Source organism: Grampus griseus (genome assembly GCF_964374135.1).
Source record: "Grampus griseus genome assembly, chromosome: 19".
NCBI lineage: Eukaryota > Metazoa > Chordata > Mammalia > Artiodactyla > Delphinidae > Grampus > Grampus griseus.
This window is the reverse complement of record NC_139013.1, coordinates 13385507-13400721: the sequence shown is the minus strand read 5'-3', so window position 1 is coordinate 13400721 and position 15215 is coordinate 13385507. Positions and strand designations below refer to the sequence as shown.

At 49.4% G+C, this 15215-nt stretch overlaps 1 protein-coding gene across 2 annotated transcripts in view; it reads left to right on the top strand.

Annotated features, from left to right (window-relative positions):
- The window catches only part of RYR1 (ryanodine receptor 1), a 118158-nt gene that overhangs the window by 90686 nt on the left and 12257 nt on the right, over positions 1–15215 (top strand). For both annotated transcript variants that reach the window (XM_082676282.1, XM_082676281.1), the window contains 3 exons: positions 10733–11074; positions 13595–14407; positions 15131–15183. In XM_082676282.1, the coding sequence (XP_082532408.1) occupies positions 10733–11074; positions 13595–14407; positions 15131–15183 (1208 nt within the window). The remainder of the gene's footprint in view (positions 1–10732; positions 11075–13594; positions 14408–15130; positions 15184–15215) is intronic.

Here is a 15215-nt window from a genome sequence, read left to right as displayed (position 1 = left end):
AAATCTTTCCTCTGACTTGTCATCTTGGCCGCGTTTGCCACAGTCGGCCATTTCCTCCCCCTCGGCAATGCCTTGCTCCCCTGGGCGTCTGTGCCACGCATTCCTGGGACCCCCACCTTCCCTGCCAATCTCTCGCAGGCTCTTTTTTTTAACATCTTTATTGGAGTATAATTGCTTTACAATGGTGTGGTAGTTTCTGCTTTATAACAAAGTGAATCAGTTATACATATACATATGTTCCCATATCTCTTCCCTCTTGCGTCTCCCTCCCTCCCACCCTCCCTATCCCACCCCTCTAGGTGGTCACAAAGCACCGAGCTGATCACCCTGTGCTATGCGGCTGCTTCCCACTAGCTATCTACCTTACATTTGGTAGTGTATATATGTCCATGCCTCTCTCACTTCGTCCCAGCTTATCCTTCCCCCTCCCCGGGTCCTCAAGTCCATTCTCTAGTAGGTCTGCGTCTTTATTTGTCGCCCTCGCAGCCTCTTAAACGTCACTGTCCCTGAGCCCTGCACCTTCAGAAATAAGAGCTAATATGTATCATGTTCTCACCTGTGTCAGGTCCTGTGTGTAAATGAATGTTAATTTACAGTAACCCTTAGGTAGTAAGGACTTTTTTTTTTTTGGCTGCGTTGTGTCTTCATTGCTGTGCGCGGGCTTTCTTTAGTTGCGGTGAGCGGGGGCTACTCTTTGTTGTGGGGCGCGGGCTTCTCACTGTGGTGGCTTCTCTTGTTGTGGACCACAGGCTCTAGGCATGTGGGCTTCAGTAATTGCGGCTCATGGGCTCTAGAGCGCAGGCTCAGTAGTTGTGGCACACGGGCTTAGTTGCTCTGCGACATGTGGGATCTTCCTGGACCAGGACTCAAACCCGTGTCCCCTGCATTGGTGGATTCTTAACCACTGGACCACCAGGGAAGTCCCAGTAAGGACTATTTTTTATTCCCATTTTGCAGAAGTGGAAACTGAGGCACAGGAAGGTTAAAGTGCTGTGCTTAAGGTCACACAACTGATAAGTAACAAAGCTGGGATTAGAACTCAGGCAGTCTGGTTCCAGAGTACACTGCCTCCAGATTCATCCACTAATCTAGCCTAATAAACAGTCAGTGAGCACCTCCTGGGTGCCAGGCCCTCTCTGGGGAGTCCCAGCTCGACTCTCAAGACAGGCAGGTTAGGGTGAGAGTCTCAGTAGGGACTGCAAGAGAACCAAAAAGGACAGTGCGGGAGCTAAAGTCGCATCATTTATAATTTTAAAATGACTCTACTCAGCAAAGGAGACCATCGACAAAAAAAAGACAGCTGGGCTTCCCTGGTGGCGCAGTGGTTGAGAGTCCTCCTGCCGTTGCAGGGGACGTGGGTTCGTGCCCCGGTCCGGGAAGATCCCACATGCCGCGGAGCGGCTGGGCCCGTGAGCCATGGCCGCTGAGCCTGCGCGTCCGGAGCCTGTGCTCCGCAACGGGAGAGGCCACAACAGTGAGAGGCCCATGTACTGCAAAAAAAAAAAAAAAAAAAAAGGCAACTTACGGAATGGAAGAAAATATTTGCCAACCACATATTTAATACGGGGTTAATATCCAAAATATACAAAGAAGTCATTATAGCTCAAAAGCAATAAAACCAATAACCCAATTTAAAAATGGGCAAAGGACCTGAATAGACATTATTCCAAAGAAGACATACAAATGGCCAACAGGTACAAGAGAAAGTGCTCAATATCACTAATCATCAGGAAAATGCAAATCAAAACCACAGTGAGATATCACCTCACACCTTTTAGGATGGGTGTTATCGAAAAAACAAGAGATAACAAGTGTGGCAAGGATGTAGAGAAAAGGGTATCTTTGTCCATTGTTGGTGGGAATGTAAACTGGTGCAACCACTATGGAAAACAGAATGGAAGTTCCTCAGGAAATTAAAAACAGAACTACAGTAGGACCCAGGAATCCCATTTCTGGGTATCTATGCAAAGGAAATGAAACTATAATTGCAAAGCGATGTTTGCACTCTCACATTCATTGCAGCATTACTCATAATAGCCAAGGTGTGAAAACAACCTAAGTATCTGTCTATGGATGAATGGATAAAGAAGATGTGGTATGTGTGTATGTGTGTGTGTGAAATATCATTCAGCCTTGGTTAAGGCTGGAAATCTTGTCATTTGCAGCAACATGGATGAACCTGGAGGGCATTACACTAAGTGAAATAAGCCAGCCAGAGAAAGACAGATACTGCATGGTATCACATATGTGAAATCTAAAAACAAAAGTCAAACTCAGAAACAGAGAGTAGAAAAGTGAGTGGTTTCCATAAGCTGGGAGGTGGTGGAAAAAGGGAGAGTTTGGTGAAAGGGTACAAACTTTCAGTTATAAGGTGATTTTTTAAAAAATGGGCAAAGATCCCTCCTGACGATTCAGGGTTTCACAAATCACAAGATTTGATGTCACGTGCACAACATTTTGTAGCTCAATATCTGTTTCACAAAGTTACAATCTGTAACTTTAAAAGTGCATTGGCTTTATTTTTTGAATAAATAATACATTCACATAATTTTTAAAGTAAAATATAGCAAAGTATGAAGTGTGAGAAGTCTCATTCCCTCCCCTTTCTCAACCTACGCTTCCTTCACCCCCACTGCTGTGAGTAAGCATTAGTTTCTTTTTTTGTGTCCTTCTATCATTTTCTCCAGATATTATTTTCCTCTTTTCTTACATAATAGGTAATAAGCTATATACATTGGCCTGTATCACTTAACAATATATTCTAGAGATATAGGGAGTGTCCTGATTATTTTTTATAGGTTTCCAGTACTCCACTTTGTGTATATATTATGGTTTATTTGATTATTCCCTGTCGATGGACACTCACTTTTCCCCAGTCTTTTGCCATTACAACACATGCTGTCATTAGGGTGGCCATGGATAGTTGTACAAGTTGTGCACTGTACAAAGGTGCCGTTTATAGGACAGATATTGTAAATTTATACTGCTGATTTCCAGTAAGAGTGTTGAGGAAGGCTCCACATGGGCCACTAGCAATGCTGGCTAGAACAATTACCTTTGTATGTACATCACTTTGTACGTGAGTTGTATCTAAAGGTAAACTTCCAAAAGTGGGATTGCTGGGTTAAAGGGTAAATTCATTTGTCATTTGGACCGATCTTGCCCTGCATTTTTCCTTCTCATTAGTAAAATGTGAGACTGCCTGTTTTCCCACAGCCTCACCACCAGACCACATTGTCAAATATTTGGATTTTTGCCAATCTGATAGGTGAAAAAAGGTATTGAGTGAAGTTTTAATTCACATTTCTCCTGTTACGAGTGCAATTAGGCATCTTTTCATGTTACTTCTTTTGTATTACTTGTTCAGTGAACTGACCATGGCTTTGGTTTACTTTTCTATTGGGATGTTGGTGTTTTTCTTCTTGATTTCTATATTTGGCTGACTATAACTTTGTTAGTGATATGAGGTGTCCTTCTTTTTTCTAGTTCAGCATTTGTCTTTTGACTTTGCTTATGGTGGTTTGTTTTGTTGGTTGGTTGGTTGGCTTTGGGGAGAGAGGGTTGGCCATGCATAAGACTTGCTTTTTATGTAGAAAATTATTTTAAATATTTTATTAATTTTTAACAGAATAGATAATACAGGGATTCAGTCCTTTTGTAGAGAAATTCAGAACTTATAGCTATGGTTGAGGTTACCTTTGGTCCCCATACCCAACCCTACTCTCATCCCGCCTCTTCAAAGGCTGCCACAGTTATCCTCTAGATGTTCATATCTCTGGACATTTATTTCTGCATTTCCGTTCATATGTAAATCTTCACTGAAAAATATATAGAGGGCTTCCCTGGTGGCGCAGTGGTTAAGAATCTGTCTGCCAATGCCGGGGACACTGGTTTGATCTCTGGTCCGGGAATATCCCACATGCCGCGGAGCAACTAAGTCCGTGTGCCACAACTACTGAAGCCCGCGCGCCTAGGGACTGTGCTCCGCAACAGGAGAAGCCACCGCGATGAGAAGCCCGCGCACCGCAACAAAGAGTAGACCCCGCTGTCAGCAACTAGAGAAAACTCGCGTGCAGCAGCGAAGACCCAATGCAGACAAAAATTAAATAAATGAATAAATAAATAAATTTATTAAGAAAAGAAAAATATATAGAATTATTTTAGAGCTTCCCAAGTTCTTCGTGGTTGACAGTGTTCTTGACAGTTTGCAAAACATGTCTCCAATGGTAAGTACTTTGCAGATTCCAAAACATCTACTACAGTTTGGAAAGCCCTTCCTGGTGGGTGAAAACACATTTCAGGCTACTAATTTATTCTTAGTTAGTACTATTTTGTGGTTTTCTTTATTGTTTTTTGTTAGCAAATGTTTTTGTACCTATCTCTAAATTAAAAGACTTCCTTTTAAAAAACATCTTTATTGAGATATAATTCATATGCTATAAAATTCACCCATTTAAAAGGTACAACTTAATGTTTTTTTGATATATTCACAGAATTGTGCAAGCATCACTACAATCTAATTAGAACATTTTAATCACCTCAGAAAGAAACCCCATACCCTTTAGCGGTCACTTCCATTTCCCCCACTCAGGCCCCTGGCAGCTAATCTACTTTCTGTCTCTATAGATTTGCCTGTTTTGGACACTTCATATAAATGGAACTATACAATATACGGTCTTAAAAAGCTTTCCTTCTATTTAACAAACCACAGTGTCATTATCACTCCTAACTAAAAACAAAGCAATAAAGACAAAATGAAAAAGATCCGTAGTTCATTAAATCATCAAATGTCTGGCCAACGTTCACATTTCCAGATCTTCTAAAGACCACATATAATTTTTTGTAATTTCTTTGAAGCAGGATCCAAACAAGGCCACCCAGTGCTATTGGTTGCTATTTCTTAAATTCTCCTTTTTTTAAAAAAAAAAATTATCTACTTATTTATTTTTGGCTGTGTTGGGTCTTCGTTGCTACGCGTGGGCTTTCTCCAGTTGCGGAGAGCAGGGGCTACTCTTTGTGGCGGTGTGCAGGCTCCAGTAGTTGTGGCACAGGGGCTTAGTTGCTCCACAACATGTGGGATCTTCCCAGACCAGGGTTCAAACCTGTGTCCCCTGAATAGGCAGGCAGATTCTTAACGACTGCACTACCAGGGAAGTCCCTGGTTGCTGTTTCTTTAAACCTCCTTTTATCTACTGCTGCCCCTCCATCACTTTTCCCTTACCTGGCAGTTTATCTGATGGATACCTGGGTTGCTGGTCCTGTAGAGCAGCACTGCCCGATAGAAATACAATGAGGGCAACACATATACTTAAGAAATTTCTGGGACTTCCTTGGTGGTCCAATGGTTAGAATCCACCTTCCAATGCAGGGGACGCGGGTTTGATCCCTGGTCGGGGGAACTAAGATCCCGTATGCCACGGGGCAACTAAGCCCACGCACTGCAACTACTAAGTCCACGCGCTCTGGAGCTCTTGCACCACTAGAGAGAAGCCCATGTGCCGCAACGAAGAGCCCGTGCACTGCAAGGAAGGATCCCGCGTGCCACAACTAAGACCCAACACAGCCAAAAATAAATAAATAAATATTTTTAAAAAAAGAAATTTCTAATACTTACATTTAAAAAAAGAAGTAAAAAGAGGGCTTCCCTGGTGGCGCAGTGGTTGAGAGTCCACCTGCCGATGCAGGGGACACGGGTTCGTGCCCCGGTCCGGGAAGATCCCACATGCCGCAGAGCGGCTGGGCCTGTGCGTCCGGAGCCTGTGCTCCGCAACGGGAGAGGCCACAACAGTGAGAGGCCCGCGTACCGCAAAAAAAAAAAAAAAAAAAAAGTAAAAAGAAACACGTGAAATTATTTTTAACCATGTTTTATTTAACCTACTCTACCCAAATAATATTTCAACATATAGTCAATGTAAAAATTATCAGATATTTTAAATTCTTTTTTTTATACTAAGTCTTTTTTTTTAAGGAACATTTATTTATTTATTTATTGGCTGTGTTGGGTCTTTGTTGTTGCATGCAGGCTTCCTCTAGTTGCGGCGGGTGGTGGCTTCTCTTGTTGCGGAGCACGAGCTCTAGGTGCGCGGGCTTCAGTAGTTGTGGCTCACAGGCTCTAGAGGGCAGGCTCAGTAGTTGTGATGTACAGGCTTTGTCGCTCCGCGGCATGTGGGATCTTCCCGGACCAGGAATTGAACCCACGTCCCCTGAATTGGCAGGTGGATTCTTAAGCACTGCGCCACCAGAGAAGTCCTATACTGAGTCTTTAAAATCCATATGTATTTTACACTGTCAGCACACCTCACTTTGCACCAGCCATGATTCAAGGGCTCAGTAGCCACATGTGGCTCGTAGCTGTCATTAGTGCTCTCCTAGTTGTAGAGTTTCCCACAGTTTTGATCTGGCTGATGCAACTTTGTGGTGTCATTTAACGTGTTCCTCTGTCCCCTGCATTCCCTGTAAACTGGGACTTGGGTCAAGAAGCTCAATCAGATTCAGGTTTGGAGTTTTTGTTTTTATTTTTCACCAACACCTTCCTTTGTGGTGCTTCATACGTCCGTCAAGAGGCACATCCTGTCCCGTCATCTCTCCTTTTGTGATGTCAGCAACCACTGATATTCAATGCCCAGACACATTAGTTCATTAGAGATTGCAAAATGGCAATATTCTCATTTCTAAATGTCTAACCTTTACCAAACATCATATGGTTTCCCAAACCCAAAGCGTCCTATGATTCCCAGACTCTTTACAAACTTTTGTATTTTACAATATGCTTTTCAATTTTTTTATGGTTTAAAAGAACAAGGTTAGGTGTTTTTTTTAAGGACTTCTTAATTTTCAAAAAGTATAACAAAGTTAAAAAGTCTTTTCAGTTTTCAAGATGCTTAATTCATTTGACAAACATGCGTTGAGCACGTACTGTGTGTAGCAGTGAACAAAACAGAGACTGACAGCCCAGTGGCTGTCAGATGAAAATAAGTAAAGAAACAAAATAATTTCAGGTTATAACCTGTGGTCTGAAGGAAGTGAGCAGGGTGGTGTGCAAGAGAGCATGCGTAGAGTAAGCCCTGTAAATTGGGTGGTCAGGGAAGGTCTTTCTAGAAGGGGACATTGAAGCCAAGAGCTGAAAGCTACCCTGTGAAGTTAGGGGAGGCTGTGGCATCCCCAGGACAAGGGACAACAAGTGTAAAGGCTGAAAAGTGGGAATAAGAGGGATGCAAAGGAGGCCAGTATGGCTGGAGAGGGCTGTTGGGGGCGGGGAGAGGAAAACTTTAAGTCTGAGAGGTGAGGGGGGCAGATGTGCTGACACTGGTTGGCTGCAGGGAGGACTCTGACTTTTGGCCTGAATGAGATGGAGCTAAGGGAGGATTCTGAGCAGGGGAGGAATGTGACCTGACTCAGATGTTCACAGGGTCCCTCCGACTGTGGGTGGGTGGGGAAGAGACTGTGGGGATAGAAGAGGAGAAGGGAGACCAGGGAGAAGGTTGCTGTGAGGGTCCAATGGGGGACAAAACCAGGGTAGGGGCCATGGAGGGGGCAGAAGTGTGTGTGTCCTAGATCTTTTGAAAGTAGAGCTGACAGATTTGCTGATGGATTAGGTGTGGGTAGTGAGATAAAAGAAAGGAATCAAGGATGACTCAAAGATTTTAACTTAAGCACCTGGGTGGGTGGTGATGCGATTCCGGAGATGGGTAAGACTGTGGGAGGAGAGGTTTTGCAATCAAGAGGTCAGTTTTGGCCATTTCCACAAAGAGATGTCAGGTAAGGCTTCCCCTGTTAAGTGTATGGATTCTGGGGGGCAGTCAGGGCTGGGACGTAGGCTTTACCATCATTGGCACGGGATGGCTTTCGGAGGACCAGGCCTCAATGACATCTCCATGACGAGTGTATATCTCAAGAAAAGCATGCAAATTCCAGGCCTGGAGCCCCTCCAACTTTTAGACGTCTGGAAGAGAAGGAGACTCCAGCCAAGGAAACTGACAACAGTCAGAGAAAAAGGTATTTCAAAAGAAGGGGATAGGCAAATGCACAATGTGGAGCATGGTTGGGGGGGTGTCAGATTTTAAGAGGGACAGTGTCACACTGTATCATAAGGGAAGGAGTCAGGCTGATGGCGTGATGGTAGAAGGTGAACAGTTCCTGTGTGATTATGTCTCCACGCTCTGTGGTTTCTAGAGCCCTTCATGATTTGCAAAGCATGTTACTCATTTAGAAAGCATTTTGCAAAGTTCTTGGCTACAAAGCATTTTTTAGAGCCAGAAGATTTCGCTTCTGTTCATACCCCAGAGCAGTGTTTCTCAAACCACGTTGCAACCCATCTGTTGGTCATGAAATTTAGTTAAGTCATGACCAGCATCTTTAAAAATAAAATAGAATAGAACATTGCAGAGTGTGTTACATAGCAAAAGTCAGAATTGTGTCGTGAAAACTTTTTTTTTTGAGTCATTATAAAATGCATTCTTACTATAGGTGTGGTCAAAACATTTGAAAGGCTGCCCCAGAGAACCTCTTGCAAAGAGTGCATTGAAGATCAGTACAAGAACGTTTAATGAAAGTGTGTGTAAAGTTAAAAACTGGATATAAACTAAATGTCTGTCATCAGGAGAATAGATAGAGTGTTGTGTTTATAAAACAGGAATACTACACAGCAGTGAAAATGCATTCATTTGATCTATATATCAACATGGATAGATCTTGAAAACGTACAGCTGAGTGAAAAAAGCAAGTTTCAAATTACATGATTATAATTATAATATTCTTTAAATCAAAATAATGCACAGGATACCAAATTTTTTGTGTGAGAAAATGACAGAATATAAGTAGTAGAAGTACGGACACATCTTTTTTTATTGAAGTATAGTTGATTTACAATATTATATTAGTTTCAGTGTACAACATAGTGATTCAATATTTTTATAGATTATACTCCATTTAAAGTTATCATAAAATATTGGCTATGGGCTTCCCTGGTGGCGCAGTGGTTGGGAGTCCGCCTGCCGATGCAGGGACACGGGTTCGTGCCCCGGTCCGGGAAGATCCCACATGCCGCGGAGTGGCTGGGCCCGTGAGCCATGGCCGCTGAGCCTGCGCATCCGGAGCCTGTGCTCCGCAATGGGAGAGGCCACAACAGTGAGAGGCCCGCGTAACGAAAAAAATATCTATATTGGCTATATTCTCTGTGCTGTACAATATGTCCTTGTAGCTTGTTTATTTTATTCATAGTAGTTTGTATCTCTTAATCTCCTATCCCTATCTTGCCCCTCCCCCCATGCCCTCTCCTCACTGGTTTGTTCTAATTTGTTCTCTATATCTGTGAGTCTGTTTCTGTTTTGTTATATTCATTCACTTGTTTTATTTTTTAGATTCCACATATAAGTGATAACATACAGTATTTGTCTTTGTCTGACTTATTTCACTAAGCATAATACCCACTAGGTCCATCCACGTTACACATAGTTCTTTGGAAGGATACACCAACTCCTCGGTGGATACCTTGAGGGAGGGTGGGGGTAATGGAGCAAGAGAAGGGTACACAGAGGGCTCCAATCATACCTGTCATGTTATCGTTCTTACATATACAGTAGCTGAAAATATGTTCTTGGGTGACGGGCATACGACTTTATTCCCAGTTGAAATTTGGTGGCCTCCATTGTGTCAGGTGCCAGTTACTTAGTTGCTGGAAATGGTAGGATGGGGGACCAAAGGGCCTTGGGGAAGGGGCAGAGGTGGTGGCATGTATCAGTCAGGGCCCTAGCTGTAAGGGGGCTGGCCTGGAGGAAAGGATAATTATCGAACTCAGAGACAGAAGGAGCTGTGTGGACAGGACGGCAGAACTGACCTTTGGCGGAGAGATACAGCCAGCACGGGGAGGGAGCCGAGGACAGAAATGCCACAAGTCCATCCTCCTGCTGCTCCCCGACCTCGGCTGGACAGGCCCCAGCTGCAGCCAGAGGGTCAGGAAAGCCTCTGGTACAGACCACAGGTGTCATCACGTGGGGGGAGGACGGGTGGAGAGCAGGCCTGCGGGGACTCACCAGGATGGCAGGCAGGGAGCTTGGGGCGGCATCTCTTTACCAGCTGCTACACAAGTGCCGAGTTTCATCGATTCACATCTTACCATCTCTGAAAATGGACTTTATCTGACAGTGGATGGTAGCTCAGCTTTGTGGAAATGCAGCATTCAGTATTTTTTTTAATAAATAAATTTATTTATTTACTTTTGGCTGCATTGGGCCTTCACTGCTGTGCACGGCCTTTCTCTAGTTGCGGCGAGCGGGGGCTACTCTTTGTTGCGGTGCGCGGGCTTCTCGATACGGTGGCTTCTCTTGTTGCGGAGCACGGGCTCTAGGCGCGCGGGCTTCGATGGTTGTGGCACGTGGGCTCAGTAGCTGTGGCTGGCGGGCTCTAGAGCGCAGGCTCAGTAGTTGTGGCGCACGGGCTTATTTGCTCCGCGGCATGTGGAATCTTCCCAGACCAGGGCTCGAACCCGTATCCCCTGCATTGGCAGGCAGATTCTTAACCACTGCGCCACCAGGGAAGTCCCATAACATTCAGTGTTTTAATAGCTGGTACAGCCTCACCCATACCAACCTGCTGGACGTCAGCCTTGGGTGCTGGTTATATGATTCTGGATTTTTCTCTCCTTATGAAAAGTCCACAGTTCTTTCGGGAAAGGCATTGGGGCTCCCTAGGCCACCCCTCTGACCTCCCCCGCTCACCGCTGCCCACCCTCCAGGCCATGGACAGCCAGAAGCAGTTCACTGGTCCAGAAATCCAGTTCCTGCTTTCGTGCTCCGAAGCGGATGAGAACGAGATGATCGACTGCGAGGAGTTTGCCAACCGCTTCCAGGAGCCAGCCCGCGACATCGGCTTCAACGTGGCCGTGCTGCTCACCAACCTGTCGGAGCACGTGCCTCACGACCCGCGCCTGCGCAACTTCCTCGAGCTGGCCGAGAGCATCCTCGAGTACTTCCGGCCCTACCTGGGCCGCATCGAGATCATGGGCGCCTCCCGCCGCATCGAGCGTATCTACTTCGAGATCTCGGAGACCAACCGCACCCAGTGGGAGATGCCCCAGGTCGGTGGCCCCGCACACGCGCATGCTTGCCTCCCGGGGCTTCGGGGCATGCTCCTGGCACGCTTGGACCACACATGGGGCTGTGCACACTTCGCACATCCGCTCTGCAGACCCTGGTGTGTCCCTGCTCCGCTCGTGCAAGCCCACGCCCACCCTTCTGCACACGTTGTAGGGGTGCTGCTGTGCCCTTGCGCACCCCGGTTCTCCCACGCCCACCTCGTGCAGACCCGGCATGGACATATACCCTTATACATGCAGCAGCGCCTGTGGGCCCTCACTGTGGCTGCTCGCACACCACGCCTGCCACTTGTACACTCACCCCGGGAGCTCTTATAATCCTGATGCGACCACACCCACACTCTTGTACTTGAACCCACGTCGTTACACACACCTTGCTCACCTTACCAGCAGCCCCTGGTATGCCCTCTCTCGGCCCTGGCCTGCCTATGCCCACTTTTGCACTCGCACCGTGGGGGCTCTAGGGTGCCCTGATGACTGGCATTTTGTGCCCCCAAATGCCCTCTGAGTTCCTAGCACACAATACCCTTCCCACTTATGCTGGGCCCACGTGTGCGTGCACCTCTCTTGCACACTCACTCTGAGGATGCCAGTGTGCATTCCTGCAGCCCTGGCATGCCATATGGTTGCCCGTCCTCACTCATTCACCCGCACATGCCCCGGCACACCCATGCTCATTCATGAGCACTTGGACAGCCCTCACCAGCCTACCCACAAGAGCCCCTGTGTGTCCTTGGTGGCCAGGCCTACTCCTTGACCTGATGTGCCCCGAATATGCCCAGCCTACAAGTGTGTGAATGCCCCTTACACACTCACTTGCTCCAAAGTATGCCCACATAGCCCTGGCACACCCCCAGCCCACCTCACACACTTAGCCTGCATGTGGTTCCCATCTCCCATTCTTTCACCCTCCCATGTGCCCCTCACGCATGCTCGGCCCCTGGCCCCGCCCCTGCTGTCCAGGCGGCCCTCCTGCCCACACTCACAGTGCACGCCGAGCCTGCGTGCTCCTTACCTGCCCCTTGCACTCCCACTTCCCTTTTACTCCTCAGATGCCCCCAGGCACCTGCACACTCCTCCCACTTGCTCTTGCACACCCTTCCCACCTTAACACTCACAGTTCATGAGACTTGCACTCCCATCATCTCCTCAACACCTGGGCCCCTTGAGTCTCCTCCTCAGTGACACCTGGCTCATGCACGCCCGGGCTTGTGCCCTACCCTGAGCCCTGCCCTCACGTTCTGGGCCCTCTTACACTGACTCCCGGGTCCTCTTGCACACTCATCCTGCCGCACGTGCCCTGACCATATGAATTGCAGACCCCTCCCACATTTACACTCCCCACCCGCGGTTTCACCCAGGCCCTTGCATGCCTCTGCCCCATATGCCCATGTCCGCCGAGCACTGAGCCGGGCACAGTCACGTTCTCCCCATGTCCTCCCATGCCGCCACGCCCTCCTCACACCCGATTCCTCCCTTAGTCCCGGTGCCCTCTCACAAGGCTCTTGCACATCGGCCCTTTCACACACTCCACCGGAACTCCCAAGGTTTTGCACACTCACCTGTGTCCCTCGGGGCACCACTGTATACTCATCCTCCTCTGCAATCTGGCTTAAAAGCCGTTGCATCGTCCTTGCACCCGGGACGTCTGCAAATCCCTGCATCTGCAGGAAGCCCTGGTTCACCACTGGCCCTTCACACTCTAGTACACCCTGTGGGAGCTCCGCCCCTCACGTGCACCCCACGTGCACACTCTTTCTGTTAGTGTTATTCCTCCAGACACCCACTTCCTCCTGCTCACTCCTTCCCATTCCCACGTTCTCCTACGGGTCCGGAGTCCACGTCTGCCTGCGTGGCCCTCTAGCGCTCATGCAGCAGTACCACAACAGCAAGCACTATATGGCGTTTGGTAGGTGCCAGGCACTGTTCTAATCACTCAGCATCTATTAACTCATTTAATCCTCACGCCAGCCCTTTTATGCATGGGTCCTACTATTATTCCCCGATTTACATAAGGGGAAACCGAAGCCCAGAGCGTTAAGTCTAACTCAGTGGCAGAATCAGCATTCGAACCCAGGCAGGCTGGCTGCAGAACCTTTGCCCTCAACCACTATGCTCAGTCTGTCGACGCCAAGAACATCGATCCTGGAACCAGCTTGCTGGGAATTCGAATCCTACACCTGCCACCTCTCAGCTGCATCACCCCAGACACGTGACTTTCTGGGCTTCCATTTCCTCATCTGTAAAATGGGGATATCGGCCCCTACTTCTAGGATGGTTTGTGCGGATTTAATGAGATACCATACATAAAATGCTGGATACAGGGCCTAGCCTTAATGAGGTTCTTACAGGTGCACCTCCAGCGAGCGCTATATAGGTTCGCTTTCAAAAATAAAAATGACGATGCTTAGAACAGCGGCGAACGCGCGTGGCTGCCACCGCTGTTGTCCCAAGTCCCCGCTGACGGCGCCCCCATCACGTCCCCTCCGCCCCGCGCTGCAGGTGAAGGAGTCGAAGCGTCAGTTCATCTTCGACGTGGTGAACGAGGGCGGCGAGTCGGAGAAGATGGAGCTCTTCGTGAGCTTCTGCGAGGACACCATCTTCGAGATGCAGATCGCCGCGCAGATCTCGGAGACCGAGGGCGGGCCGGGGGAGGACGACGACGAGGGCGCGGGCGCGGCGGAGGCGGGCGCCGAGGGCGCAGAGGAGGGCGCGGCGGGGCCCGAGGGCGCGGCGGGGACGGCGGCGGCGGGCGCGACGGCGCGGCTGGCGGCGGCGGCGGGTCGGGCCCTGCGGGGCCTCAGCTACCGCAGCCTGCGGCGGCGCGTGCGGCGGCTGCGGCGGCTGACGGCGCGCGAGGCCGCGACGGCCGTGGCCGCGCTGCTCTGGGGGGCGCTGGCGCGCGCGGGGGCGGCGGCCGCGGGGGCGGCGGCGGGCGCGCTGCGCCTGCTCTGGGGCTCGCTCTTCGGCGGCGGCCTGGTGGAGGGCGCCAAGAAGGTGACGATGACCGAGCTCCTGGCGGGCATGCCCGACCCCACGGGCGACGAGGTGCACGGCGAGCAGCCGGCCGGGCCCGGAGGCGACGTGGACGGCGAGGGTGCGGGCGAAGGCGCGGGCGACTCCGCGGAGGGCGTGGGCGACGAGGAGGCGGCGGCGCAGGAGGTCGGCCCAGAAGGCCCCGACGGGACTGTGGCCGTGGCCGAGGATGGTCCCTTCCGGCCCGAAGGGGCCGGCGGCCTCGGGGACATGGGTGACACGACGCCGGCGGAGCCGCCCACGCCCGAGGGCTCCCCCATCATCAAGAGGAAGCTGGGGGTGAGAGCGCGGGCTGGGGCATCAGGGTTTTGGAGAGATTGGGGTAGGAGGCAGGGTGAGAGAGACAAATAGAGGTTGGAGAGCGGTGCACAGAGAGAGGAAAAGGGCGGAGAGAGGGCCTGAGAGATACGCAGAGACAAAGAGAGACACGCTGAGAGATGGACGCAGAGATGGAGACCTGGAGGAAGTCTCCCGGTGAAGAAGGTAGTGATTCTGGGAGAGACAGGAAAAAGTGTCTGGAGCCAGAAAGAGCAAGAGACCCAGAGACCAAATTAGAGGAGAAGCAGGACCAAGAACTAAAAAGACCCAAGATAGGGTCAGAGACACTGGGAAAGACCCTCAGAGATACAGGCGGATGTAGGGAATTAAGTAGTCCACGTGACAGAGGCCCCTAAACCATCCTCAGTGCAATAAGTGCCATGGGGGTGCGGTTGTCAAGGTGATGGAAGGTTGTCAAGGTGACGGAAGGCCATGAGGGGAGAAGAGCTCCACTTGGAGCCAGCCTGACTCTGCACAGTGCTTTAGCCAAGGCACTCCACTTCTCTGAGCCTCAGTTTCCCCTCTGTAAAATGAGAATCTTGATCCCTCTTCTGGGGGGTGGGGGTGGGGAGTAAAACTTAGATTGCCCAGGAGAAACGGCCAGAAGGGGACACAGAGAGGAATAGGCAGGTCTGAGAGGCGCTTGGGGTGCAGGCTCAGCCCTGATACTTGCCCTGCCGCCAGGTGGATGGAGAGGAAGAGGAGGTACCTCCAGAGCCGGAGCCTGAGAAAGCCGAGTGAGTGGCCTTGGGTCCAAGGGGCCCAGCCC